Source organism: Poecilia mexicana, unplaced genomic scaffold (assembly GCF_051168715.1).
Source record: "Poecilia mexicana isolate PSO_F unplaced genomic scaffold, ASM5116871v1 scaffold_2, whole genome shotgun sequence".
In the NCBI taxonomy this organism is placed as follows: domain Eukaryota; kingdom Metazoa; phylum Chordata; class Actinopteri; order Cyprinodontiformes; family Poeciliidae; genus Poecilia; species Poecilia mexicana.
Window position 1 is genome coordinate 48,820,013 of NW_028263371.1, and position 27,491 is coordinate 48,847,503.

A 27,491-nucleotide genomic window follows, 5' to 3' on the forward strand; every position below is an offset into this window, starting at 1 on the left:
TTTTGTGACTTACCCTGTTTGTGGGGAGTGTTGGATACTGACCGCTGGCAACCATCAAGTTAACGTTCTTTCCACTGAAAGAAAGGTTGGCTGTATTCGTTTTTTTGCTTTTCTTTGGCTATGAATCCAAATCAGTCGGTTCTGCCGGCTGAAGGTAATGGCTAATTTAAGGATAGCCGGAACCAAAGTGCGCTTGTGCCTTTTTAAAACAACTCAAATGTAGCTTCGGGGCACTGGCGGCCTTTATTTATTAGTAACTGGACTGGAAGAAGGGCGGAGTAAGAAGGGGAACCCATGCAGCAAAAGGCCCGAAGCAGGAAATCAGAACTGGGTTTGTAACTTTTCCATATTGTCTCTTACTCCTGATTTTTGCGGTTTTTGATATGGCGGAATTGGAGGTTGGAGGCAGTGCATCTTCAATGTTCTTCCTGAGTGAAACATCCCAGTGAAAAAAGTTTAGTGAATATTTAATGGCAATTATTCGCTGCAATATTTTTCCATTTTCCGCCGCTATTTTTTTTTTCATACGTTTATGATTAGCGTCCAGGACCAATCTGGATTTTTACTACACTAAGAAGACACCAGGAGAGTTATCTACTACAGGTAAGATATTATGTATTATGATCTTTTAACAAAACCTAATTTCTGAGTCATCACTTTCATCTGAAATCGTTTTTTTCCTTTGGTTTGGAGCGGGGGTTTTCTAAGTGTGAAATGGTTGTCAAAGAGCAACAAAGCTAGCCCCCTCTCTGAGAGAGAATGAACTGCATCCATCTCCCTCAAACTACATTATTGCTATTATTTCTGTAAACTTGTTGGTAGATTTTCCATTCACACATTTCACTGATGTGGGTTCACCTGCGTTAGCTATGTGTAGCGACACATGATACAATGCATCAGTTGCTTTATTTACCTTGCTAAATGTATGAACTGTCTGCTGTGAGTTCATTTAGCCTCCTGGAGGAAAGAAAAAAAACTCCTGAGGCTTGACAAACAACATACAAATCCCAGCTTTAAATAACAATGTCATACTTTTTTACACGTTTTTTTTTTTGACATTCTTTGGCCCACACTATATCTCCCTTCTCTCTGTAGCATTAGGCACTAAAAATCTATTTTATCTCTGGCAGTGGCTTGGCGAAGTTGGCCAAATGTTCAGTTACTGTTTTGTGGTTTAGAACAAACTTTGCGATCGGTGTCACTACACCTCCACGTGTTAGTGGTATTTAAATGAAGCTATAAATTATGCAAACTAATTTTATGGTCTCATAAGTGTGCAGTCTAAACGCCAATACTGTGAGAGGTAAAGTATGAAAACAGAAATACATATCGGCATGGTTTTAAGGGATTTGGACGAGTGCAGCGGGGGGAGCCTAGTGTGACTTGATGCTGAAGGAGTAGGTGCCTCATCCTGATCAGATAAGAGTAATGGAAGCGAATGAAAAGACCCCTGTCCCTGATGGCCGCAGCAAAATGGATGTGCTCCCTGAGGTGTACCTCTGGTATCATCCACGCCTGTGGACACAGATTTATTGCCCATTAAAAAGCTACACCGAAATGTACCTCTTAAAAATGGTGTGTTTATCCTGTTGAGAAGGCCTTTCAGGAATGAAACGAGACAACTCTGAGCACCAACAGACCGGGGCAGACTCTGTGACAAGATGCTGGGGAGCCAATTTCTTATAAGGTTTAATGTCATAAAGATTTAAAGTGATCTTCAACCATTAAATGTTAACAAAATGAACTTCCTGTGAAAATGAACATGTGCAATCACACTACACACTGACATTTTTTTTTATCCCTATTTTACAGGAGAAATCTTTAAGCAAGTTTACCCGAGCAGGTAATCAAAACAGGAACAATGTAAAACACAGAAATGGGGGAAATAAAGCAATATGTAACATTTGGCAATAATTCAAACATTTATGTACATGGTAATCATGATAAAACACCAGAAATGAGGAGGGGTACACATTGTGAAATATCCCTAAGGAAAAAAACTGAAATAAACTGACATCATTTACGTTGAAGCCATAATTAAACACGTCTGGTTGTAGTTACAAATAGTACACAGCATCGACACGAGGAGTAAAACTAAAAATATCATTTCACTGTAGATTGACTCTGATTTATCATACAACTCACCTCACCAACAAGGTGACAGGATCATTTACAGATGATGGGACCATGAAGTAGCATCGACTGAAATAATTGCAGTGTCATCTGTGGCACATGCCCTAACCTAAAACCCGGGATGTGTGCAAGCAATGCAATCTACGGCTTTCCGTGTGATGGTGCTTTTCAACGAAACCTTTTAAAACTGTCTGGGTGATTGCAATGTCAAAGCACATTACACCATGTACTGCTAAACTGCTTCTTTTCCACTTTAAGTCTGCCAGCTTAGGCTTGCTGTACATTTGGGAAAAAGCCAAATTTTTTTTTCTCAAATATATTCCCACTTCTTGAAATCAGAGACAAGTTTTTTTTTTTTTTTTTTTTTTCCCAACTTCTGCCCATTTTCCTTCCTTTTTCAGTCTCTCTCCTCTTGGCGAATAGAAATTCCCAGGCTAATTAAAGCCTATTAAAGACAGGTAATGTCAGGGCTGGTAGCAGGACCATAACAAAGTGCTGATAATTGTCTGCCAGACTCACTAAATCCACCTGTCCTGCAATTATTGCGTCTCCCTCCCCTCCTCTCCTGACACATTAATCCACTGCATGGCTCGCTCGGCAGGCTGCTGCCTCAAAGTGCATCCTGCAAACACAGATGTTGGATTTCAGACTGGTTTAGCACACACATGCCTTGGGATAATTGCGGCAATCAACACAGGAGAACTGAAATACATAATAGTGCCTGGCAAAAGTATTTATACCCCTTGGAGTTTTCCACATTTTCTCACATTGTAAAGACACATATTTGTGTATTTTATAGAGATTTTAAGTGCAGTAGCATCTTAAAAAAGCAGTGCATAACTAACGTAGGAAAGAAACTGTATTTTGTTTTTAAAAAGAATTCTGAAAATTATTGTCTGCATCTATATTTGGTCTCCTTTACTCCAATACCCCTAAAAAAAAAAAAAATCCAGCGCAACCAATTTGCTTCAGATGCTACATAAACAGTAGGACAGACCAGTGGTAACATAGCAACTGGTTTCAGAGATCCACAGCTCAGGAGTGAGAATATGTTAAAAGCATTAAAACTATTAGTATTAGTATTCGGCTGAACACTGGTGCAGCTGTGTGTGGGTTTTGCATGGATACTCTGGGTTCCTCCTGCAGTCTAAAACTATGCATATAGGGTTATTTGTTTGCTCTAAACTGCCCTCAGAAGTGAATGTATGCATGCAGGGTTATCTTTGTGTGATGGATTGACGACCACAAGCCCACTTTAAGGTTAACCACATAAAGGAAATGGATTTATTATTATTATTAGCTTCACAAATTTGGCCTTTATGGAGGAGCAATTAGAAGAAAGCCGTTTTTGAAATAAAACCTTAAGAGGTTCCATGCACAGTTTGACAGAAGCTCTTTTGGGCTATACAACAAAAAAATATGCTGTGATCTACATGCAAAATGTCATCTTGACAGAAACCTAAATAACACTATTTAACAAGGTGGTGGCATCGTCATGCTGTGGGGAAGCTGCTCAGAGTTGACGGGAAGATGGATGGAGATGAATATTGGTTAATGCTGAAAAAAACACGAGGCTTGGGTGGAGGTTCACCTTCTAGAAGGACAAGTGCCATAAACATATAATCAGATCTACAGTCAAATGACGTGGATCACAGCAATTTCATGTTAGAAATCCTCAGTCAAGGTCCAGAAATGCTCTAAGCACAGAAAAAAGAATTCTAGATTTGCAAAGCTTGTAGACGCTCCAAAAGACCTGCAGCTGCTACTGCATTGAAAGAAGGTTCTAGAAGGAATTGATCCAAGGCTGCTGAATGTGGAAAACGTCAAGCAGTATGAGAATGTTTGCAGGGCATTATATGTATTATAAACCTCCAGAAATCTGTAAATCGATCTGTGTATTTTGTCATGTGTACACTGAAATAAGTTGAATTAGTCATTTTGATCATATTAATACATATGAGAAATTTAGCAAAAGATGTTCCTAAATATTAATAATTATTCAAATCTTCAAGACACTTATTGAAAAATTTTGAAATAAAAGACTATCCTTTTTGAGTTTTCCAAATGCACAAATGGATATCCGCTCTAGTTCAAAGTCAAACTTTTTATCCATTCTCTGTTTTTTAATACAGTATTCTTACATTAACATTTCATTATTATATGCCTTTTTAAATAACTGTTTCTTTAGATAATTTTTTTAAGATGGATCAAAATCTTGTCATATGTTAAATGATGACTATCTCAATTAGGTGACACAGTTTTTGGCTCCAGCACTGCCAGATTCCAGGTTTGCACTTTTAATTGGTGCAACATTTTGCCCATGGTCTAGCCTTGAAGAAAACATCTGGACGACACACTAATTACATCAGCGAACATGTGCTGTTGTGATGAGGATTTACGCAGGGTTGGGAGTTAGCGCTGCCTTTTACTTTGTCAAACCCCTAAAACCAAGTCTCAAAAGACCAAACTGTCTGTGGTTTTTTTTTTTTTTCTTTTCTGGATACAACTGCTATATTTACAGAGGTTTTATCCAAATATTTGAAGTGTGTTTGCCCTGATCGAGTTGACTTTCTTTCAGCAGACTCGGGTGTTCAGGGTTGTTTTGTGGACAGAGACTTTAGAGTTTGACATTTACATCGGTTGGAGATGAAACTAAGGCTGCTGCAAGCTAAGAGCTAGGTCATCCTGTGGAGGAGTAAGGTGTGTCGCTGTGGTAGTTGTAGTCAGGGCATACCTTCTGCACCAGTTTATAGTCCACACTATAAAAGGCAATGTAGATGCATATGACCTTGAAGGGTTTTGAGCACAGCCATGACACGTGGCTCTGTGTGTGCTCCTGATAGCACACCTTGGACGGGTCAAAGCCGCACAGGGCGGTCTTCTTGTTGCGGTCCGTCTTCTCGTATTCAATGCGACAGTTGAACGACTTGGTGTCTTTGGTCTCCAGTGTCGACTGCTGGGCGATCTCGAACTCCACGACTTTGGAAGGTGGCACCAGGCTCACGGAGACGTTCCCCATTCCGGTGGAGTTGTGGCGGAAGTAAACGCTAAACGTGCCGTTCCCGTGGTCCACGATCTTTCCTGTGATCAGTAGGTTGAGCTTGACTGTCTTGATGTTTGAGTGGAAGTCCCCCCACCCAAACATCTTTTTGAACTTGCCAGTCTTCACGATGGGTCTGCGTTTAGTTCTGGCCTGTGCACCCTGAACATCTGTCTGGTTAGATAACCAGTCCCAAAAGTCCTCCATGTTCTGTAAATATGTCATTTCCCTCATGTTGCTCTTGAGCTCAGGGGAGCCCTTGGCAAACAAACGCAGGGGGTTGAGAATCCGTGGTCTCACCCCCGTGGGAGAAATCTTCTGTTCGTTATCACTGTCCCTCCACTCGATGAGTTCTGTGGCGCCTCCATGGACTTTCCTGCATGCGACCTTTACAGAACACGAAAGGAGAGGTAGAGAGAAAAAACAATTTTAAGTGAGATGAAAACCACTTCTAAGCATAACTTCACAAGAGTTTGTTACAGATTTAGAGGAAGCAATAATCAATCTGCCCAAATAATCCATAATCAGTTTCTCATTAAATGTTAGTTTTAATATGCTGAAACAGGTTTTTTTTTGCATTCTATATTAGATACAAATCTTAGTACTGCATGGCGACCCCTGACTTTCTTTGAGGGGATTACAGCTTATCTTTAACCCAAACTGATCAGTATAAGCAGAAGAACCGTGACTGTAGGTTACACCTCAGTGATATGTCACTATTTATAGCCATTTACCAGTCTCTGACATTAGTCTGATGAAGAGTTGCCAGACTCGTCACTTTCAGCCATCAAATGTTAAACATTTCAATGAGATCAAGGTCTAAGCTTTGCTTTGGCTCTTTAAGGGCTTTCCAGTTTTATATTTAAGCCAATCTGTTGTGGATTTAACAGTGTGATTTTGGTTATTCTCATGTTGAAGGATCCAGTTCTACTTCAGCTTAATTTTTTTCCCTGACACTCGGGTACCCTGAGGGTCTTCTGGTCAGTTTTCAACTCATTTGTAAAAAGAACATTATCCCAGAAGTCTTGGTGTTTGTCTACTTTCTTTCTGGCAAACTTTAGTCTGGCCTTAATGTCTTGGGGAGCAAAGATTTTCTCCTTGCACACCTTGCCTAAAAGTTGAAGGTATAAAATCTTTTTTGTTTGTACAGGAATGTACTTTCGTGATATTTAAGGATTTTTGGACATTTCCTGTTGTGTCTTGTGCTGTGCTTCTGAGATGAAGCAGTTCAGATGAGGAGACATGTTTGCAGCTCTTGTGAATATGCTTCAATTGTGAGAATAAATATGGGATCCGGGAAATTTTCCTCACTAAAAAGTGCATTTTCTCACATTTCCCCCCAAAATGCAATGTTTTTTGTACACTTTGTCTTTAGATCTCTTTAATTTCTCAGTATTTTAAAACCTGATATAAAAAAAATGTATACATAGCAAAAACTCAAGCCACTGTAGGGAGTCCAATTATATTCACATAATAGTAGGAACCATTCATTTTATTCACTCATATGTTGAATTTTCTCAAAAAAGTCCGACAGTATGTCTGTATAAATATTCTTTAAATCCTGAGCCTTTGAGTCAAGGTGTTTCAAGATGATTCAAGTCGGCCAGAATTTTGAATCTCGCACTAATGTCCGGCACGAAAACACTCCTTTGTAGAGGCATCACAACATACACCAAGCTTTGTGCTAATCCAGACACTGCGATCCCTCCTCGCATCTCTCCAACCCTGTTCTTGCTTCGGGAGTGATTTCTGGTCCACTTCAGATAAAGCTGCAGTAATTCACAGCAATAGGCTTAGCTAGTTTTATTAGTAATTAGTAGTGCTCTCTCTCCCCAGGCCCTGTTGTAGGGATCACTGAGAGAAGCAGATGTTGAGAGCACACGGCAGCGGCTGTTTGAATCCTCACTGAAGACGCTGTGCACTACTCCCAGACTAATTATAATTTTGCTGTAAGCCTAACTGAAACACATGTGTACAAAGCTAACAAAGTAGGTCGTCTGGTTCAATTTGTTTTGTCGCAGTCACATTACAAACCTCTCCATCTGACACGTAATAGGGCCGCATGTTTTATAATTACAGCTTCTTTTAAATGCTCCTAATGTCCCACGCTGCGGTGGCACCTTAACGCCTAAAGGGGAGGAAAACGACTTGGCTATTTGGGTATGGAATGTGAAATCAATACGTCTGCTACAGACAGTGAGACTGGCCAATCCATCAGCCTGCACAATGCTTAATTAAGACAGTTGCTCCCTGTAAACACGGATGAATGAGGCAACTCTGTAATAATGTTCCTCTGTGTAGTTCACGACGGCCACGGCCGTTTAATCAACCAGCCACCAGTGGCAATATTCCCAGCGGATGCCCCTCTTTCAGTAATACCTCAAGTGAGCCCTGTTGTTAATTTGATTGGACTCTAACGACACCAAAATAAAACTCGAGCCCGGTCGTGAAATCTGTGTACTCCCAATAGGAACGTTTCCTCACCCCTGCAAACAAAACGGAGAGGTGACTCTCGTTTTCGCCAGCAACCTCAAACTGTTTTATCCATTACGTGCTGCGCTGCTCCAGAGGTGAAACTAAATTGTCTTTCGCTGCGAATCTCAGGTGAGCTTTGTCTTGGATAATTATAATGGAAATGAGAGAGGAGTTTTAAGTATGATGAGCAACTGGGGAAATTGCTGTGACAACAAGCGGATCAGCGCAGGGATATCTAATACTTAAATGCCTCGGGAGAGATGAAGCACGGGAAACTTGAAAGCGTGTGCCGAAAACACAGGCTTTGCTTTCTCTTCCTCTCTCACTTTCTCTGCTAACACCTTGTTCATTTAGGTGAGAGTGTCTGACGAAAAGAATACGAGTGTTTGTTAAAAAAAAAACAAAAAAAAAAAAAACGAGGCAAGGTCTGATGAAGGAGAATCTACAAAAGCTTAATTAAGATTTCTTAATCGGTGCAGGCGTGCTAGAGGCATTTCAGGGCGACTTGAAACAAGACATTATTATGATAATAACTGCAGACTTCATTTCAGCAGTACGAGGCAAAGAGGTGGTGGATATCTGTCTCTGGTTTGGTTTCTTTCTTTCCCTGTACGTCTAACAGAAACACATGGAAACATGCATACCAGCAAAGGCTTTCTCTTTTGCATTCATTGTTATACCGGAGCCACAAACACATTGTGAATCCTTAGCAAGCATTTAAAGGTAATATTTAGCATCAGGTGGCACGCATGTTGATTCTCTGTTAAAAAAAACAACAGATTCATCAGACACACTCAGCTACTGCATCCTCTGGTTTTGTTGGCAATCCCTGTCAAAACTGTACAAAAGCTTAAAATAAAATGTAGAAAAATCAAGAGCTTTAAGTTAATATTTATATCTGTTTCATTGCCCTGTTTTCTCTGGTCACATAAGGCCATTTTATGGCAAAATCCAGCTTTTCCCATCTGCATCTACTGACCAAACTTAAATCTTTTTTAAATCGACTTGGCCATTCACACATTTAACTCTAGACTTGATTACTGTAATGGACTTTGTATTGGTGTCCCTCAGTCTTCTTGGTACGACTTCAATGTGTCCACAATGCAACTGCCAGTCTTTTAACCAACACCTCCAGACGTGAGAGCATTTGTTTGATTCCTGTCCATTTAAAATTGGTTTTAAAGTTTTATTGATTGTTTTTAAAGCCATGCCTCATTTCATTTATCTGAATTTTTAAGTTGTTGTTTATAAATCTCTCGGGCCATAATAACGTTAACTTTTATTAGATGCTCCAAGGCTAAAGCACTGGGGTGACCCAGCCTTTTTAGTGGCAGCAGCCCAACTGGAGCAAACTCCCTTAAGACTTTCGCTCCACCTATGGAGTTAGGGTCTGTCTCTTTAAGAACCTCCCCTCTTTTTCACACTCCCCTTCAGCGTGTCATCGCAACAGTTGTGGGGTGGGAGCTCCTCTGCATTGGGACTTCAGCTTATACTAAGATTAAAATGAATTCTGACTAATCTTATCGTGTCCAGGTAGCACTAAGTACAGTTGTAAATGTTATATGGATGTATTAAGGACAGTTTTATTATCCTCATAGTCAGAGGTTGCCTAAAACAATTGTATTTGCATTAGTTTGACACCCACTGATTTGACCTGACTATGGCAAACTTGACTCAGACTCTTGCATAAAAACAAATTATAGACTGAAAACTGAGAATTGAGATTTTATTTGCTAGATTTGAAATCGGTGAAAGAAAATATATAAAAAAATATGTAATTACTGTGCATAAGGACTAAGTGTGTGTAAATTAATTTCACCTTTGTTGCTGTTTACTTGTTGTTTTTGAGGTACTTAAAAAAAAAAGAATCGACTCAGACAAATGTCAGCAATGCTGATGTCTAACAAATAAAGTAATGACTGACTGTTTATGATGCTACCAAAACATCAGTGGACCCACTGATTGCTGAGCTGACAGCCCACTTTGTGATGTGACTTTGTATGTGCAGTGAATAACTGCAATCCAGTCATTTGGATGGACTTTAATGCTATGTGTGAATTGTAATAAATTGTCATGCCTATTCACCTACTTCTTTCTGATCAGCAGGTCTAAGTTGTATTGGACCAAAGTCCCAATTAAAGTTTCAGCTAGGTTTAGCAAGCATGTTTAAGTTCATGATATTAGGACAGAAAAGGCCTTCTTGTATCCCTCCCATACAAACATTTGGCATGAAGATAGGTTGCTATGGAGACTTGGTTTGGAGCAGTTTCCTAACTGTGAGCTTAGGAAATTGTTTCATCTCAATCTTAATCTCCCCACTGAGTGAGTGTGGTGTGCAGCAAAAGCACAAGTCCTTGTACAGCCTTATGGCCCGTGGCTATGAGAAATGGGCCTCTGTGTCACGTTATATTTATACCACCGGGAGAGAGTAGGTCAGGGTCTGTTAATTAAGCATTTCTAGAAACTCTGAACAACTTAAAAAAGAAGAATAAATAAACTCAGTTACTTTGGTTTCATAGGCACTGATAGGTCTTTAAATAATTGTGAATCCAGTTTCTTTTAACAAAAAAACTTTCAGAATGTTAAAAGGGGGGATGGGAGGGTAAAAAAAAACAGTTATCTTGGTGTTACGAGCCAAATTTGTTTTCTATAGCTAATTTGCACAGTCAGTGGGAAGTGTGCATCCCTCAGTGGTCTGCACTATAGAAGTAGTATAAGAAAAGATTTTCATATGCTTTTCATTAATGAGACTGAAGCTGGTATCTGATTCACAGCTTCTGAATGGTCACCAAGAAAAGTGGCTATTTTATCATCTCAGTCAATATTAAGGATTATAGATTTCTCAGTATTTACAAATTTTATTTTATAAAATAAAATTTTATAAAATTTTATTTTATAAAATAAAATAAAATTTTATTTTATAAATAAAATTTATAAAATAAATTTTAATAAGAAAATGCTTGAGATAGGCTCGGTACATTTCATAAGTTAGTTGCAATTTTTATGCATTTATGGTAATACAAAATTAACCATTGATGAGCTATGCTAAAAAGTACCAGGGCTTCAGCCGTAAACCAAAAACAGAAAGTTCATTAATGGACTTTAACCAAAAGATAAAAATGCACATTAACACCCCGATAGCCAATTTGGATTTATTAATTTACAAAATGCTATTTCTTTAACTTTCAGAGAAAGTGGCATCTACAGCAAACAAGAACAGAAACAGGAAAAAATGTGGAGCATTTGTACACGGAAAGGTGAAACAAATCTTCCTTAACATTCAGAGACGACTTTCAAAGCCAGGGACTCTCTTGTTGTATTAGATGAAGAAAAATACATGTTTATTGCTCAATTCCAGTTGCATCAACAGGCTTTCATCTTCACAAGCACTTATTGTAGTAGGTCTATTTTAAATTATTTCATGTTGGTCAGAAGTGCATCCTCAGCTGAACAAGAGTTTGTTTAGTGCAGCTTTGGTTTTAGATTATCTTCAAGATAATGCTTATACAGAGTGTTTTAAAGTGCTCCCACTGTTTGCATCGAACAAAAATAGATAACACTGCATAAATCCTAACATAATTCTATGAAATGTGTATCATATTAAATGTTTAGAGGGTGCATATTACTTTTAAACATTTCTGCTGCATTTTCTGTGTTAGTCAGGCATTTCCTACTGAATAAAAAAAAGCAAATGCAGAATGCATAGAATGTGTTTTTGTTAAATTCGAAAACCGTTTTCTGTTCGCTTTTGATTTGTTTTGTTAAATTTGAAAGCTGTTCTGTTCACGTTTGATTTAGAGACCTAAGCACTAAAATTCACACAGTTGCCTGAGCACCAAAGATTCGCACAGCGAGTCGGGATGAATCAGCTCTGACGTTTGTCTGTAATAAGCATTAAGGAGCTGGCTGCCTGTTTGTCCCGTGGGTAGACATATCTTTTAGAGCCCTGACATAAAGGTAATTGCCACAGCGACCAGAACTAGCCTCTAGAAAGTTATTAAGAGGCCAGTGACATCTGGCCTCTGCATCATGTGAAAAGATGCCATTAATGTGTATTTGCAACAAGAAGCTGGCTACATTGCGCTTGGCTGTGATGGGTGTAGGCCAACGGGAGAAGCGGTGGTGCTGCTTGTGATGGCAGCCACAAAAATGTGTGGCCCAGTTAACAGTTTGGCCTGTGATTGGTATGCAAGAAACTGCTTTTTTTTAATTAAGATGCTGCCTCTGTAACAAAAATAATCAGTTTGAATTTTTCATACTGGATTTTTTTTTTCCCCGCACATAAGGCGGGGATATGTGTCTAGGGGAAATTGGTTTCAGGAATTTCTCACAATAAACAAAATGGGCAATTAACCTGCTCATCAGTGCAAGCACAGTAGTCCCAATCATGCACCCCGCTGTTCTTCATGGATTGATCTGTGCAAATTGACCTCACTTAGGTAGTGCAATTCATTTCTCTGCTAATTTTCTGTGTCCAAAGCTTCATTAACTTGATGTGTTTCTGCATTGTAAAAACCTGGACACTTCAGTAAAACTGCACCACCTTCACCATCGCCTGTGGTAATACCCTTTCCAGCACCACCGAAACACAACACCTGTCAGCTGCTCAGGACGGTGCTGTTAGCATCAGGCCACAGACTGACTGCAGCATCTTGCTTTCAAGCATCCGACATGACAAACGGCTCAGCTGACATTAAAACCACCACAATCTCCCACCTTCCCGTGCCATCTTCTTGCTGATGTTACGGGGCATATAATTTGTAATGATTCACATCCAGAGCTGGCTCCAGCAGAGGAGGCCCCTGAGGCGCTTTGGGAGCACTGAGCAAAGAGCCTCCACCCCGCCGAAGAATAGATTGGTGCTCTGATCGCTGGAACAGCCTCACGCTCCAGAGCCATCACTTTTAATCAGAGGACGGCCGGGGAAATACATGGCAGGTGCTTCAGCACTGTGGTGGATCGCAACAGCAAATCCACACCGGGGGGCGCCTTACCAATCACAGACGGCTACCGTCAGCGTGTGCGTGAGCATGCACCATATCTGCTGCCCTCCAGTATGATCCGTCAGGCCATTACCACCTGACCTCTGAGAATGAGACAGCTTAGTGTCTGCACTCAACCTATAAATCCTAATTCATACTGATATGCGATCAATTTGAGATCAATATTGTAATGTTAAATCAGACTTGATTTGTTTACATCTGATCTGTGTCTAACTTGTGTAAAATATCAGTGTTAGCCTTAGGTGGTGCCAGATTTTATGGTTGTTTAGGTTCCCTGCTGACCCAAATGAAATATGAAATCAATTAGGACAGTTTTAGAAATGTTATGTACATATTAGTAAAACCTTCACAGTGTATAAATTACATTAAGACTTGGTATTTAAAGGGCAAATGTTATATTTTATAACCTAAATATTTGAAGTATAAGACAAAATTGGTCTTTCCATAAAGTTTATTAAGTAGGAACATGCTTTTATTACATGTTAAATCAATAAATCAATCTTATAACATCTCCCCAGCCTTGTCTAGCCATAATAATGAGAATGAGAAAGCATTTAACTGCAGTCGTGTTTGGATGTATAACAGTATGTCACCTCCCCACAACCTTTTAGAGCTAAACAATATGTACTGGGTATACTAATGTCAACTGGACATTGACACTGTTATACTGTAGGACACACTAATATAAAATAAACCATTGTAGTGATATTTATTTGGACTTTTGCCCTGACATGTTTGCACAGATCAGACTATCAATGCTGGTCAGAACAGGAGCATCATTTACGACCCATCTGTATGCTGCCAGGATTTTAATGACTTCACAGCTTCAGTCAAGCAGACTGGGTTTCCAACAGAGCCCTTTAAATCCTTCTGTTGGGTGCTGGTTCTTCACACTACTACTCTCAGAACATATTGTGTCATACAGTCAGTTTAAGTCATTAATTTGCAACTGTAAAAATAGTTGTTAAATGCAACATGCAAACGTGACAAAATATGGATAATATAAAAATATATTATACAAATAAAATATAATACATTCTGCTTAGGGCCTTATTAAGCCAGCTGTATGGCAACTACCATGTAACGTGTTATAAATGATGAGAGGGGTATAATTTAATACAAAACACAGTGATGTGATTAAAAATAAATTATATATAAAAAAAAAGACGTGTATGTTGACTTTAAAAAAAATAACTGCACATATGGTTTTGCTTGATTGTGGAGATTTTGTGTCCAAGTAAATTTAGACACACAAAACTAATAAGAACATCAACCAGAACTTAGCAGCTCATCTGGGGTTTGAGAACCAAACCAAAAGTACAAGGCCCTTAAAAGGCAAAACATCCACTGCTAATAGGTACCTGTAATTCAAATAGTGCCTTATTACAACACTCTACTTTTCATACTCAGTCATATGCTCCTTTTTAACCAAAGTGTTTGTCTCAGGAATATAAATTGACTGTATGCCCGTACCCACCAGGCAGTCCAGACTGGCTTTATTTGTGGTTCCCAGTGATGCTACATGTTCCTTTCTGAGCAGCTACGCCTCACTCCACCTTCAAGAATCTCTTGAAGACTCGTTTTAGTAAAGAGTGCCACTTCTCCTAACACCTCAAACACAGCAGATCATGCCTCACCTTTCCATTCTTGCACCTCATTCTCAGCCTTTATCAACATTTAAATGAATTTCGCACCTAACGCTAACTTTATTGAAATTCCTTATTTTTTTCTTCACTGAGGCTTAAGCGTCGGTTTGAACCAGTACATCCTGGAAAAGACGATGCATAAAATATAAAACTAGAAACTGGAGGCTTTATTATTGTAGTTTATTTTTTCAGAAAGTAAGGGTTAAAAATGTTCATTAAAAATTGATTATTTTGATGCCCATCAAATCATTTGTTCAAGTGTACACATTGAAAATGAAGACTTTGAAACCACTAAGTTTTTTCTTAGTGGTTTCAGAAAAAGTCTGATTTTCTGCACATAAAGTCGTCGACCACGTTACACTTTCAGCATTGTTCCCTCCTGCCGTGTGCTGACTTTTTTCTTTTTCTTTTACATATTTCTCGAATATAAGTGTCGAGAGCTGCATGTCTGAACATAACTGAAAGGAAAAGTTGTAAAAAATGACTATATGTGCCCTTTAAAAATTGAGTCAACCATCAACATGAGCAAGCAGGCCTGAGCAAAATTCTGTTTCTGTATCTTCCAGAGTTATTGATCTCACTCTCTTCTGAAAAGGTTGTCAGGTTCACATTCTTTATTGAGGCCTTCTGTATGCTTATTTCGTTCTTAAGTTTTGAATTTAAAAAGTGTGTACGCTCCGGCTGAGTTATTCTGGTGTCAAAAAGTGTATTCAAGCAGCATTTTCTGCAGAGGGCTTTTTGTGCCCTCCTGTTGTCACTCAAGGCTGTTCTGTGATTAGCATAAATTATAGCATGTAACTTAACCCTCCTCTGGCTACCATAAATCTTAAAATGTGAGTCATTAGTCATGTTTACAGTGTCAGTGCAGCTCTGCTCTAGCTCAATCACAGAATTCAGTATTTTTCTTCTGTGTCAGAGCAGTCTGACTCAAACGATGCCAAGCCTCATCTCATTTGGACATTGACAAACTCGACTGCCCCAATGGGTGTCGACTTCATACTGAAGCATTCTGTATCATTAGAGAGCCACTCCCTTCAAGAAGTGATGCACTAAACTGAACAAATTGCTCAGTTTCTCCCCTCGCACTGAATACGCTGCATGCATAGGCTTGTGGAAACTCTCAATGATAAAAAGCTAACAGTACAGCAGGTGTTTTTTGCTCCCTTTGTGACCCTGTCGCACTAATTTGTATGTATCTTGGGCTTCAGCAGTAAACAAAGATACTCATTACTCGGTAAATAGTGCTCAAGCATCATCTTTACAATGCATCTGATACTGCAGCATGAATGCACTTATATTCAGTAAATTAGAATATGTGTTTTGAGACTGCTTTGGTCAGATTAAATGTAAATTTGAAAATGAAGGAGCTAAAACACACTTGCAAGATGCCGAGACTTGAGATCAAATTTGTTCAGTTGTGCTAGTAAATTCACATAATGTTTAAATTCTAATTCTAATAGAAAAAAAATGTTCAAGGAAACTTTCTAACACCAGGTGCTAAGAACTAAAACTGCTTCTGTTGTCGGTGCTTTCATCATATTCCCCACACCGTAACTAACTGATGTTTAGCTAGAGTGAAAGAGACGGGTGACATAAATAAAACGGCACCAAATGAGTGAGCGAGTGAGAAGAGACAGGGAGGGGGCGCTGCAGTGAAGGGGTGTGTGTGTGTGTGTGTGCGTGTGTGTGCGTGTGCGTGTGTGTGTGTGTCAACCGGCTCTCGGAAAACAGAACGGGTGAGAAAACACAGCTGATATGAGTTTATTGATGTTGCAGAAAATGAGTTTTGAAACTGCTGGCAAATACAAACACAGTTTCAAAACTGTAATGAAATTCTGTCATTTTGTTGTACAGATGTTAAGTTGTAGTCAAAATATTAAAATATTCTAAACAAGAAGGAAGAGACGGTAACCTTCACTAACGTAATGGTGTTGTAATGATGTTAACTTGTGTCAAATTCTATTATTGTAGTAAATCAGCCGATATTATTGAATCCTTAAAAATCAATCTAAAGAATCAATTCTTTAACTTTCGGCTGAGGGATTTTCATGATACACTAACAGAAGAATTAGGGAAACTTCTGTGTTTGTATCAGGAGAAGAGTCTATGCAGAGCAAATGCAAAGATTATTCAGCACTTGAACTTGAAAGATTGATGAGAGCTAATCACTAGTAGAATCAGAAATTACATCTATTTTTAATTAACAAATCCTCATTAATGATTATTTAAGAAAATGAAACATTCTCTGCCACCAAACAAAGATAAACAATGCTAATTAACTGACTAAATAACCTATGCAATAATTATTAAAAGGGTAACATTTTCAAGCCTGGAAATTAAATTGGTAATCTAATGAATAAAGAAATGTATTTTCCGGCTCTCTAACGTCCAGCTCCATTCCCAGAGGGCCGGAGTCTCTCTGCTCCAACTCATCTGATTCAAATGATCCAAGTATCTTCTCTGCATGTCAAAGTTCTACAAAGGTCTGCAAATGAACCGTGATTTGATTCAGGTGTGTTGAACAAGGGAAAGAACTCAAACATGCAGGCACTGACCCGTGAGGCTTGACTTTGGACACCTTCGGCCTAAGGAAAGTGACTTTATGGCCTAGTTCTAAGTTTTATTCTATACTTTAAACCAAAGGCAGGAAAAATAAGGTTTTTGATCTTCAGAACTAAGTTGGACTTATCAAACTTTCAGAATCGAATAACAGCTACATTAGGAAAAACCTTTCTTTGGTCCAAACCGAGGTCTTACACCAACTATGAAACATGATGAATCTCTGCAGGTGTGTGGTTTTAAATCACATTTGTTTTCCTGTTTGGTTAACAAAGAAGTTGTCACACAGAATGCTGTTCAAAATGGCTGGAAAGCATTCGACCAAAGGAAACTCCCTTATATAACTAGAGGATTCTTCACAGTAAAACTGGAGGAAAACAAAACATAGCCATGCAGAAATTTGTATTATTAGCTTATCAGAACAGCCAATGATGAAGCACATCAAACCAGTTCCAAAGTCTTAAAACTGGCTCCCTGGATCTCAGAAAAAATATATATCAAAACACTTGTTTTAGCTTATAAAGCACTGAATGGGTTAGCGCTGAAATATATTAAGGACCCGTTGTTGTTGTATCAAACTTCCAGACTATGCAGGTGTTCTGGTTCTAGTTTGCTCTGTATCTCCAAAATCAGAACCAAACGTGGAGAAGCAGCATTTATTTTATGCTCCATAAAAGCATACTATAGGTTTCCAGAATAAACTTCTGGAAACTTAAAAAAGAAAAAAAAAAGATGAACACATTGATTGACCCATTCGCTTAGAGTTGCCGTTAATTAATGATATCTGGGATCCTCACTAATCCTAGTCTTTATTCCAATATTTCTGATGATTTTGATGTGAGCATTTGAGAAAATGCAATGTGCTGTTCATGTCTTAATCATGTAAAACATCTCGTATTGCCTGCTGCTGAAATTTGCTGCATTAATAAAGCTGCCTAAGTAAAACATAGATGTGCTTCTCACATACTCACAAACAATATTAAATTAGGGTGTATTTATGGCTTTCTGCATTTCTAAATCAGTAAAATAATAATACTGGCATAATAGGGACTTTGACATGTCTCTCTTATACCAGTATAACACTCTGACACTGTGGCAAATTAAGCTTTTGCTGCATTCCTCAGGTTTCCAGACTGCAGGTCGGACCCTGTGTGGATAAGAAGTTTGCATTGACTCTGGATAAGTGAAGCCATGTGTTCATGTGTGCACTATGATGTTTTAGTGCCCAGTCACTTTTAGTTTTACTTTTGATGTGCACAATGGTGCAATGGTCATAATTTTCTTGAATAAATGTATATTTATTAATTTTGCAATGCAATATTTGTCAAGATTTCAGCAAATTTGTCATTGCATCTAGATTGTAAATACATTTCTACAAAACAAATTGAAATAAAAACTTTTTTACAGGCATCCACAACTATGCTATTAAAATAAAAACATACCTATGCTGATGATGTAAGTAATCCAGCTTAATGACAACTGACTACAATTTTAATTATAACACACTTTTAAGATATTCTGCTTCACGTCCATTTGTGAATTAACTGCGAAAGGCCCTGGGGGTGAAAATGAGATGTTACCCAGCGTTGCTCAGTGTTGGAAATTTAAATGTGGCGACGCTGTCGGATGTTGGGGAAGTGTTAACGAAGATCCTGGCAGGAGAGGAGGAGTCGGCGAGCGGCGCGTCTGAGAAGAGAGCCTCCAGGTAATCTGGATACTCGCCGTTATCTCGGCACTTGTCACATGCGACAGCGGCAAAGCCCTCGACACTTCACTTTAAGGCAGCCGTTACCTTTCAGTGCATCATCACTTTCATAATCCCCTTACATGGTCAGAGCACTAAACTCTGCGTGTAGGCTCCTGACACCTGCCGCACACCCCTGGATTTCTGATAGCGGGGATTGAAGGGGATAATACCGCAAAGCATTTAGGACTCGGTGTAATTATCTCTTGGCCAGTTTTAACACCTTGCAACAATAGTAAAAGCACTTGTAAATCTTTGTAGTTAATACGAGAGGAGGAAGTGTGTTTTTATTGTTACTTCGCTGGTTTTCAGATTTCAGCCGTTCTTATTCGTGTTTCTGTGACAACTACCGTTTATCGTTTTTGCTCCTTTCAAAACTGTGCCGAAAATGATAAGTTTTTAATGAAGGAAAAAAAAGAGAGGAAAAAAAAAAATAGGGGGCCGTTTTGCTTGATTTGCTCAAACGTACATCTGCTAAATTTGACAGAGCAAATGTTTCCATTCTCAAAGCTGACTGCGCCGCGTCTGATTTCACAGAAAACAGCTCCCTTTGAAGAAGAAACAGGAACTGGCAAGACGCTGCCTCCTTTCTCTCCGAGACGCTCTGAAGACAGGTACATCACAAGAAATACACAAAGACACTGGGAAGCTGACAGAGCTTTGTTAGGGCTGAAAATGACAAGCCGCAAAAGAAAGGCCTCAAAAGCTTAGCGGCAGCAGGAAATGCAAAAGTGGGAATAATCAGAGGGGGAGATTTATTGTACTTATTCTGAGGCTGTCACACCTTGCCTTTTTACAGGGAAGCCATGCACTTTTTAATTAAAGAGGTCAATCATTTTCCTGAGCTCTGACATGTGGTGTGATTGCCTGCTACAGGACTGAAGCGGGTGGTAATTAAAAACTCTACACGTCAGACAGTAAAAAGGAGAAACCGTTTGCTTGTTTGAGTCACAATAAGTGAGAGAACGGTTATAAATGAAAGAATGGATTTTGACAAAATTGGTCCAGATTCCAACTTTTCACACTTTTTTTTTTACACACCTCTATTCTGTAACTAATTGGGGCCAAGTTAAAACATCTAACAAATAAGTTCTGGAAGAGATTGGAGTCAAATTTCTATGAATTTTTATGAAATTCAGAAAACTACTAATCTCCTAAGCTTTCATAGTTTCATACAACTTTCTTTTGATGAGCAAAGTAGTTTTAAAGCAAGCCACTGCAGAAATCATAACAAGGCAGGCTGTTCTGTCGTGCTGACGATCAGGAAGCAAATATTTTCATTTAAAGGAATCCAGACTGAAATACATTGGGACCAACAATAAAAAAGCTACCTGGTTTTACTTCTTTTTTTTTTTGTCTTTCAGGCAAAACGATATCTTAAAGAAAGAAAATATGTGAACCCAGATCCAGGTTTGCTAGGCCTGAACAGGTTAGTACTTTTCCTCTTATAATATCTTGTTTTCTTAGTCTTGTGTTCCTTAACTTTAGTTTTAAATAATTTTTAAAATCTAAATACATCGTACTGTTTTTGTCAGTCCTTGACTGAACAGGTACACACTGAGCCTTGCTAAATGATTCACTGAAAATTCTGATCATTCTAAACCATCTGTATGTTTTCTTTAAATTTATGTGATAGACCAAAACAAACTATTGCATAATTGTGAAGTGGAAGGAAATTGTGCAATATTTTTTACAAATCCAAATCTGAAAAGTGCTCTGTTTACCTTGTAGAAGCAACTTTAACTGTACGTTTCCACCAGATTTATAAATCTAATTACAGAAATTGTGACAAATTCTTCTTAACAAAACTGTTCAAGTTCAGACTTGATTGAGCTCATCTGTGAATTTTTACCAACGTTTTTCTTTTGGTTTTTGCTCTGGGCTTTGACTAAGCCATTCTAAGACACATGCTTTGATATAAATCCTTCTATTCTAGGTTTTACTTTATGTTGCTGTCCTGTTAGAATTGAGATGCATTTATTTAATCTGTTCCAACCAGTTTCACTGTCTGCTGAAGAAAAACACCCCCACAGAATGATGCTGCCACCACCATAATTTCATGGTAGGGATGGCATGTTCATGGTGTTAATTCTCTACATTGCATTGTATAATGTATCTACCAGAAAGTTGTCATTTGACGTTGTAATTTGACTACATACTGTTCATAGCAAACTACAGAGGGGATGTTTTTTTTTTTTTTGTTTTTTTTACAGCTTAACTTCTAAATGCAGTTAATTGCACTGGATGCCACCTTCTTAGATTTTTATTTGGAAATAAAAAAAAAATGAAAATCTTTTATTTTTCTTCCCCTTTCAAATTATGCACTACTTTGTTTTGGTCACATAAATGATAAAGGTATACAATGTAAATGACGAAAATGAAAATTTTATTTTGTTGCAGCCTGACTGAAAAAATAAAAACTAAAAACCCAGTCAACAGTGTGTTAAACGGCAGTCGTTCCACATCAGAACATCCTGTCTGTTTTTGATATTGCGGAGCTGTAATGACGGAGCCATAAGGTAGCAGAAGCTCCCGGTTTAAGTCGCCCGAGGCTGCACAACGGCTATAAAAATTCATAGCTTTGGACCTAGACCACAAATCTCAACAACACATTTAACATAATGTTTCCTGCACCAGGAACACCAGCTCACAAATGGCTCAAACAAAGAATCATCTGCATTTCAGTTCATCCTGAATAGGGGTCAACGATGTGCCTTAAAATTTTTGCCAGGATATTTTGTGACTTTTATTGTGATGGTGATAAATTTAATTAAAATTCATGACAGGACTTTTAGTCAGACAGAGCCTCGTAAAATCAAACACTGCTTTAACAATAAAGCTTACCAGTTATATTATAGTGTGTTATATATTTATACAGCAGTAATATTCACCTGAACTATTTCATTCAATCAGAGCTTGGAAACATCTCTAGTTAGAGATCAAGAAGACTAATTATTCATCAGAATACCGGTTTTCTTTTTTTTAATGATAACGATAAATGACACAATAATTCCCAGACGGCTCTCATCAAAAGAGCAGCAGCTACAAAAATAATCATTGTCTTAATAACTGTTTGGCTCAAGTCTTTAATGGGCCTTCCAGTTTTCAGATTAGCGTTTTTGTCAGCGCAAAGGGCAATTGTGTCACAGCCATCAATCATTCAGAGCTTCTGTCTCTTCATTCGGAGACCTTTAGTGAGGATTCATCGCGGCGCTGGTTGTAAATGAGGATGGAGAAAGGAACAGCTTGCAGGGATCCATACAGTAAAAGCGCAACCTGTTGTGGCTGCGGGCTGCATTTGAGGGATTTAAGCCTCCGAAACGACAACCTTTTCCCTCGCAGAGGTGATGAGCAACATGCGGGCGGAGGATGGCAAATGCCACAGACGGGTATTGTTTATGAGGGATTATCAAGTCAAGCCTTCTGGCTGGAAAGATTGTGACCCCAATATGTGCACAGATACACATCAGCACCATGTAAGCTCCGAAATGATTCCTGGAAGGCTGCGCATGCATACATGCCCTCTTCAACTCCGTCAAATCCATGTTTTAATCACTTCCACAGAAATTTTCACTGGCCTCGCCTTGCCCGTTTTCGCTCACATTTTTTCTCTCTCTCCACCCAATTTCTCTGGTGGCTTTTTGAAGACTTAAGTTCTTCTCATTTTTCCCCTCCCCGCTCTCTTTCTTACAAGGCAAATCCTGGGAGAGGTTGATGTGAAGACCAGGCAGAGCAGGGATGTGAAGAATATAAACACATTTTTTTTTTATTGTCCAGGGGGAGGAAGGGGGGCTGTGTGCAGTGCAAGTGTGCAAAAGGGTTGGGCGGTGGGGTCTGTAAAAGAGACGAGGACCTTATCACAGCCCAGCAGCTCTGTAATTCGCCACCATGATAAAGTGGCAGCGCGGAAAACCTTACAAGGCTGGCACAATCCAAAGACGGATTAGGTTTTTCTGACATAAGCTTCCTGAAAAACTAATCAATCAGCCCGTGCAGCATTATCAGGAGCGTGAGATTAAAGAGCTGCTCCTAATCCCCCCAACTGTACATTTTATTACACTTCCCAGTGTTAAGTTGCCTTTAAATATACAGTAAATAAATAATAAAACCAAACCTAATTGAGCATGGGCAAGGGAAAGAGGGTTAAAAGGTCCTTAGAGAGGGAATTTGTGTGGAATTTGTGTTTTGTTACGAAGACATGGATAAAAGTGTTGTCCTTGCTGGAGCCGACTCTGACTTTGAAAGGAGCGTCGCTCTCTCTGCCGCTGCAGAGAAAATAAGGAGCACAAGCTGCTTTTATTTAAATAAACTAGTGGCAAATACTACCTTAGGTTCGAATGCTGTCCTCCTTCATCTCCTGGCGGAGAGATAAATCATCAAACAGCCAGGGGCATTTTTGACGTGGCTCAGTACCCAGGGTGCCACTTTGTCAGGGGGCAGCATGAACACTCTGTACACTGAAATGATCTTTTGATTCAAGGGCTACTTTACCATTTTATTTATTTTTTTAAATTTATATTCTTTAGTTATGTGTTTCTGTAACATGCCCACTTTATCATTGAAATCTATAATACCGGTTTGCATAATTCTACACTACTTAATATGTTTTTCTCTTAATGCCTGAATTTATTTACAGTTGTATAGGAAACTAGATAATGTTATTTTTCAAACAGATTCTAAATTAAGTAGATTCATGTGAAAATAGTGCATAAAATAGAAAGATTTAGATATTTCGTTTTAAGTTTAACTTTCACATAATTGGGTAAAACTGTCACATGGCAGCATGATAATCAGTGTGTTGAAATTACATTAACAGACATGAATTTTATGCAACTATGCAGTCTTGCAGTTTGAGGTGACTGTCGCAACAATGATCTGCAAGGGGTTAAAAATCTAATTTAAGATTCATGAAAACATTGATTGATTTGTGAAAACAAAAAACAGCAGTTTAATTTTTTATTTTTGCATTAACGTAACGACGATTGAGACAAGCATGAGAAGCATGAAAACCCTAAAAGGTTAAAGGGTGCAGAAGAAAGGGGCTCGCCCGGGGCCAATTACTGCACGAGCTGCTGTCGCTGCATGCAACACACGTAGATAGATAAATAAATAAAAGCTCACAACTACTGCCAAAAGCTTTGAGAAATCACTTGTAATCCCTTAAATCACTGCACATCAAAGTTCGATGGAAGAACCGCAGGCATGTCACAGTTCCGAAAACAAAACGCATCCAGGCTCGTTTCCTCACTCTGATCTAACCTTATTTATTTACTTTTAACCACAGACGTGTGTGCATGTGTGTGTGTATATATATATATAATCTCCTTTAGGTGACACAGGAGGTTAACATTGTCACCGATCCCATCAGCATGGGCCTCGTTGAGCCTTTGTTCCAACATAATACGACCACAGAGTCGCTATCCTGGCTGTAACGTCTCAAGCTGGTAAAGTCTTTGTCAATGTCTCTTCATACCTAATCCTAATCTGAGTTTTAAAAGCTACACGTTCCACTGTGAGAAACTCTGTGGGAGTAGAGTCACGACAGGGCAGGCAGAGGGAAGACAGCGGAGAGGCTTTAATAAGTTTCGTCTTCATCTACATTGTCCTGTTGTCATTGAGCTGGGGATAAGTGCAGCAGATGTCACAGGGTAGAACCCATTCTCCCAGGATGGCTTTGACCCTCTTATTTGTCCCTGGGGTTTGACAGAGATGCTGGGGCTGGGCTTACTTCTTCACCACTTGAAGTGTACGTAAAGTGAGTGGGAGGAAATGGATGAATTCCTAGTTTTCCAGACGCAACGTAAAATTTTAAGTATTTTAAACTGAGCATTGCTGCATCCTCTTAAAGCTTTGGCTACGTTTTGTTTGGTCTATTCTATCATCTTTATACATAAACATCTTTAAAGTTCAGTTTCTTTTATGTTTTGAGTGAATTTCAGCAGTTTTAGCCTACAAAGTTGAAGTAATATTGATAAAGTCTAAAATTTCCCCAGTCAGACGTTTTGTGGGTGTCCTGGGAGGAAAGCCACCGAGGCATATAAAGAGAAGCCTCCCCAGGGAGGTGGCCTGCCTACTTCTCTCTGGAGGCGCAGCTCCCAACAGGCTCAGTGCTGATTACAACAGAACAGACAGCCTTCTGCTGCTGCTGCTGCTGCAGCTGCAGCTGCACGGTTCAAGGCTATCTTTAAAAGAAGCCCTCTTTGAGGATTGAGCACAGATGTGAAGAACTTCTTCAATCCGATGGCATTTCGCCTTCAAGTCCGATCATGGAAAGGGGATAATCAGGATAAAACCAACAATGATAAAAAAATGAAGAAAAAAAAATACAATATATTTAGGAAATCTCTAGAAAGGACACATATCAGCAGATGTTCATCAAAGTAGTGAAAACCCTTTGAATTTCCCCAAAGATCACAATCTTTCTTTATAGAGATTAACGCAATAAAAATAAAATTACACTAAAGGAAGATTATATCAAAAAAAAGCTTAGCACAATGAATTTCTAGCAAAGCCGAAATAATTTTCCTTGCACTGACGTAAGCCTTATGTGAGTTACAAAGAAGAAGTAGCAAAAGCTTTACAAGAAATCTTCCCCACCCCTTTTTTTTTTTTTTTTTTACTTTAATCTCTTATTTGAATGTGTCCTTTTTAAAACTCTGGCTTATTTTGTTTTGTGCTGGAGCAAATATAATTACCAAATGTTACCAGTTCCACACAAGGGTTCCAACTCACAGCTGGGACCAAAAATAAATCTTACTGAAATAAAGGAGGTGTTTTAGGTCAGGCCGCAAGTCAGAGAAAAAGGACATGAAAGTCAGCTTGATGAAAAATAAGAAATCCACAGAATAAATGTTACGAAAGCAATTATAAATATGTAGCATTTATATGTTATTTTTACAGAAATGGCAGTGTGAGGTATAGGGAGTTTACTTTAATGTCTGATATTTTGTAGCAAGTGAAAGACTACAATAAAGTATCTATAAAGCATGGTACTCAAGTGTGTAGTTTTCCTCTAGTTTCTTTTACGTTCCTTCGAAAATGCTGAGACTTGAGCAAGTCAGTAAAATTCAGCTCAATTTGTAAAACTGAAGAGGAGGTCTGTGGTCTGACGTCGTTAAGTGTTATTTAGCAAAAATCTATTCGATGCAGTTTCAATAAATTGCAATTAAACCCAATGAGGGCTTCCTAGACTAAGTTTCAAAGTGCAACTTCAAGAGACAGAATAGAAATAAACTACTCAGTCACCCCAGTACTCACCTGGTGCAGGAGAAAAAACAACAATAATGTTTGCAGGGCTCTCATCTTCGGCGACTCGTCAGTTTTATTCGAGATGAGCGACGGTTAAATCCTCTCTGAAAGACTTGGAGAGGAGAAGACGCGCATGCCGCTGAAACATCGCTGTTATCACCTGCAACGAAAGTGGAGAGATTTACCAAAAAACCTCAGCAACAGAGGGTTTTATTCGTACAGTTGAAAAGAAGAAAAAAAGAACTTGTCCTTACTGTTCTGCAAATTTACAGATACCTCGCGCTGGAATCCCTCCTGTTCAATCCAGCAAAGAGTTCTACAATCCTCTTTAAACGTCCCCGTCTCTCACGATGCTGGAATTTCCTCTAATGAGGCGTCTTCAAACAGCGACTTAGTTGTCTAAGTTTCAAATCCCGCCGAACAGTTTTCTTCTTTTTAATCCGGAGCGGTTTGAGCAAGAAGTTGTCTCTGTGCGCCGTGAAATTCTACCAAATGAGTCCCGTACCGCCGGTGCCAAGACTGCGGCCAGTCAAGCAGACCGTTCCTTCAGCTCTACTTGATTCCAGTGCGCAAAATCCTGCGCTGCGCGCCTGGAGACTCCAAGGTCGGCGCGCAGCTGCTCAGAGTCTCAGTACCTGAAGATTTACCTCTGGAAGTCTCCCTCTCTCCTTTTTAAAGACATAAGTAAGAGGCTTGATGTCACAGTTAATCGCTCTTTTCCCCCCTCTCTCTTTAACCCTTTAAGTAAATAGAAGCGATTAACTTCAAATTTTTAGGAAAGCGTCAATGGAGAATGTCGCATTTCCAAAATCGCTTGAGAAGCACGTAAAAACTGATTTATGGCGATATTAAAGGAAGCTCTTCATATTTGGAATAAAACTTAGAAGGTTCTTCTTTGTTTTCACCTTATAAATGTATCTCCCTAAACTGGGATATTTGTTTTAGATGGTGAGTAAAAGTTTATCGTTTGGGAAGCAACAGAAGATGCATTTCCGATCATACAGGAAAAGATAACAAATGGTTTCAAACTGCATGTAGGTAAAAAGCCTTTTTACTCTGTCCACGGTGGACAAAGACCGGACCGATGACATTTTTTTAGATTCTGGCTCCACCGTGTGGTTACAACCACACAACAGACATGAACTCTATACAGGGTAAATAAATGGATTATTGAAGTTTTTTTTACAAAGTGAAACATGTTCCATAGAGTAACTTCACACCGACTTGCATTTCCATTATTTCTGAAGATTTTCCACTGAAGTTAATGAAAACATGACACTGTAGATTAGAACAGGACATCAAACATTAAGAACATCGTTAATGACGAAATGTGAGCTTAATGAAAAGCATGCTATTTTCAAGTTACTTTTAACTTTGCTATAAGTTACGGTATATACAGCATGCAGAAACATTTACAGCAAGTGTGTAATTAAAAACTGATTTACACAGAGGATCCAAAATTATAACTCTTGAGCGTTTTACTTCACAGGTATAACTTGTGATGGGTTGTATTCTTTGGTGACTAGTTGAACTGTGTGTGATTGTTTTGAGAGTGTCTCTGAACTTCAGTTTAAAAAGTTTTAAGCATTTTTACTTTCATGGTTTCCCCTGTATGAGCTCCATCTACTGTACCAGCAACTCTG

General features: G+C 38.9%; 1 protein-coding gene across 1 annotated transcript; it reads right to left on the reverse strand.

The window, feature by feature from the left end:
• Positions 1-1,665: 1,665 nt before the first annotated feature.
• On the reverse strand, positions 1,666-26,469 carry nxph2a (neurexophilin 2a). Its single transcript, XM_015006749.2, has 3 exons — positions 26,103-26,469; positions 25,858-26,008; positions 1,666-5,560 (listed from the first exon to the last, which is right to left on the reverse strand). Exons 2-3 carry the CDS (start codon positions 25,900-25,902, stop codon positions 4,814-4,816), a joined length of 792 nt encoding a protein of 263 aa, XP_014862235.1. The 5' UTR covers positions 25,903-26,008; positions 26,103-26,469; the 3' UTR covers positions 1,666-4,813.
• Between the last annotated feature and the right edge of the window lie 1,022 nt (positions 26,470-27,491).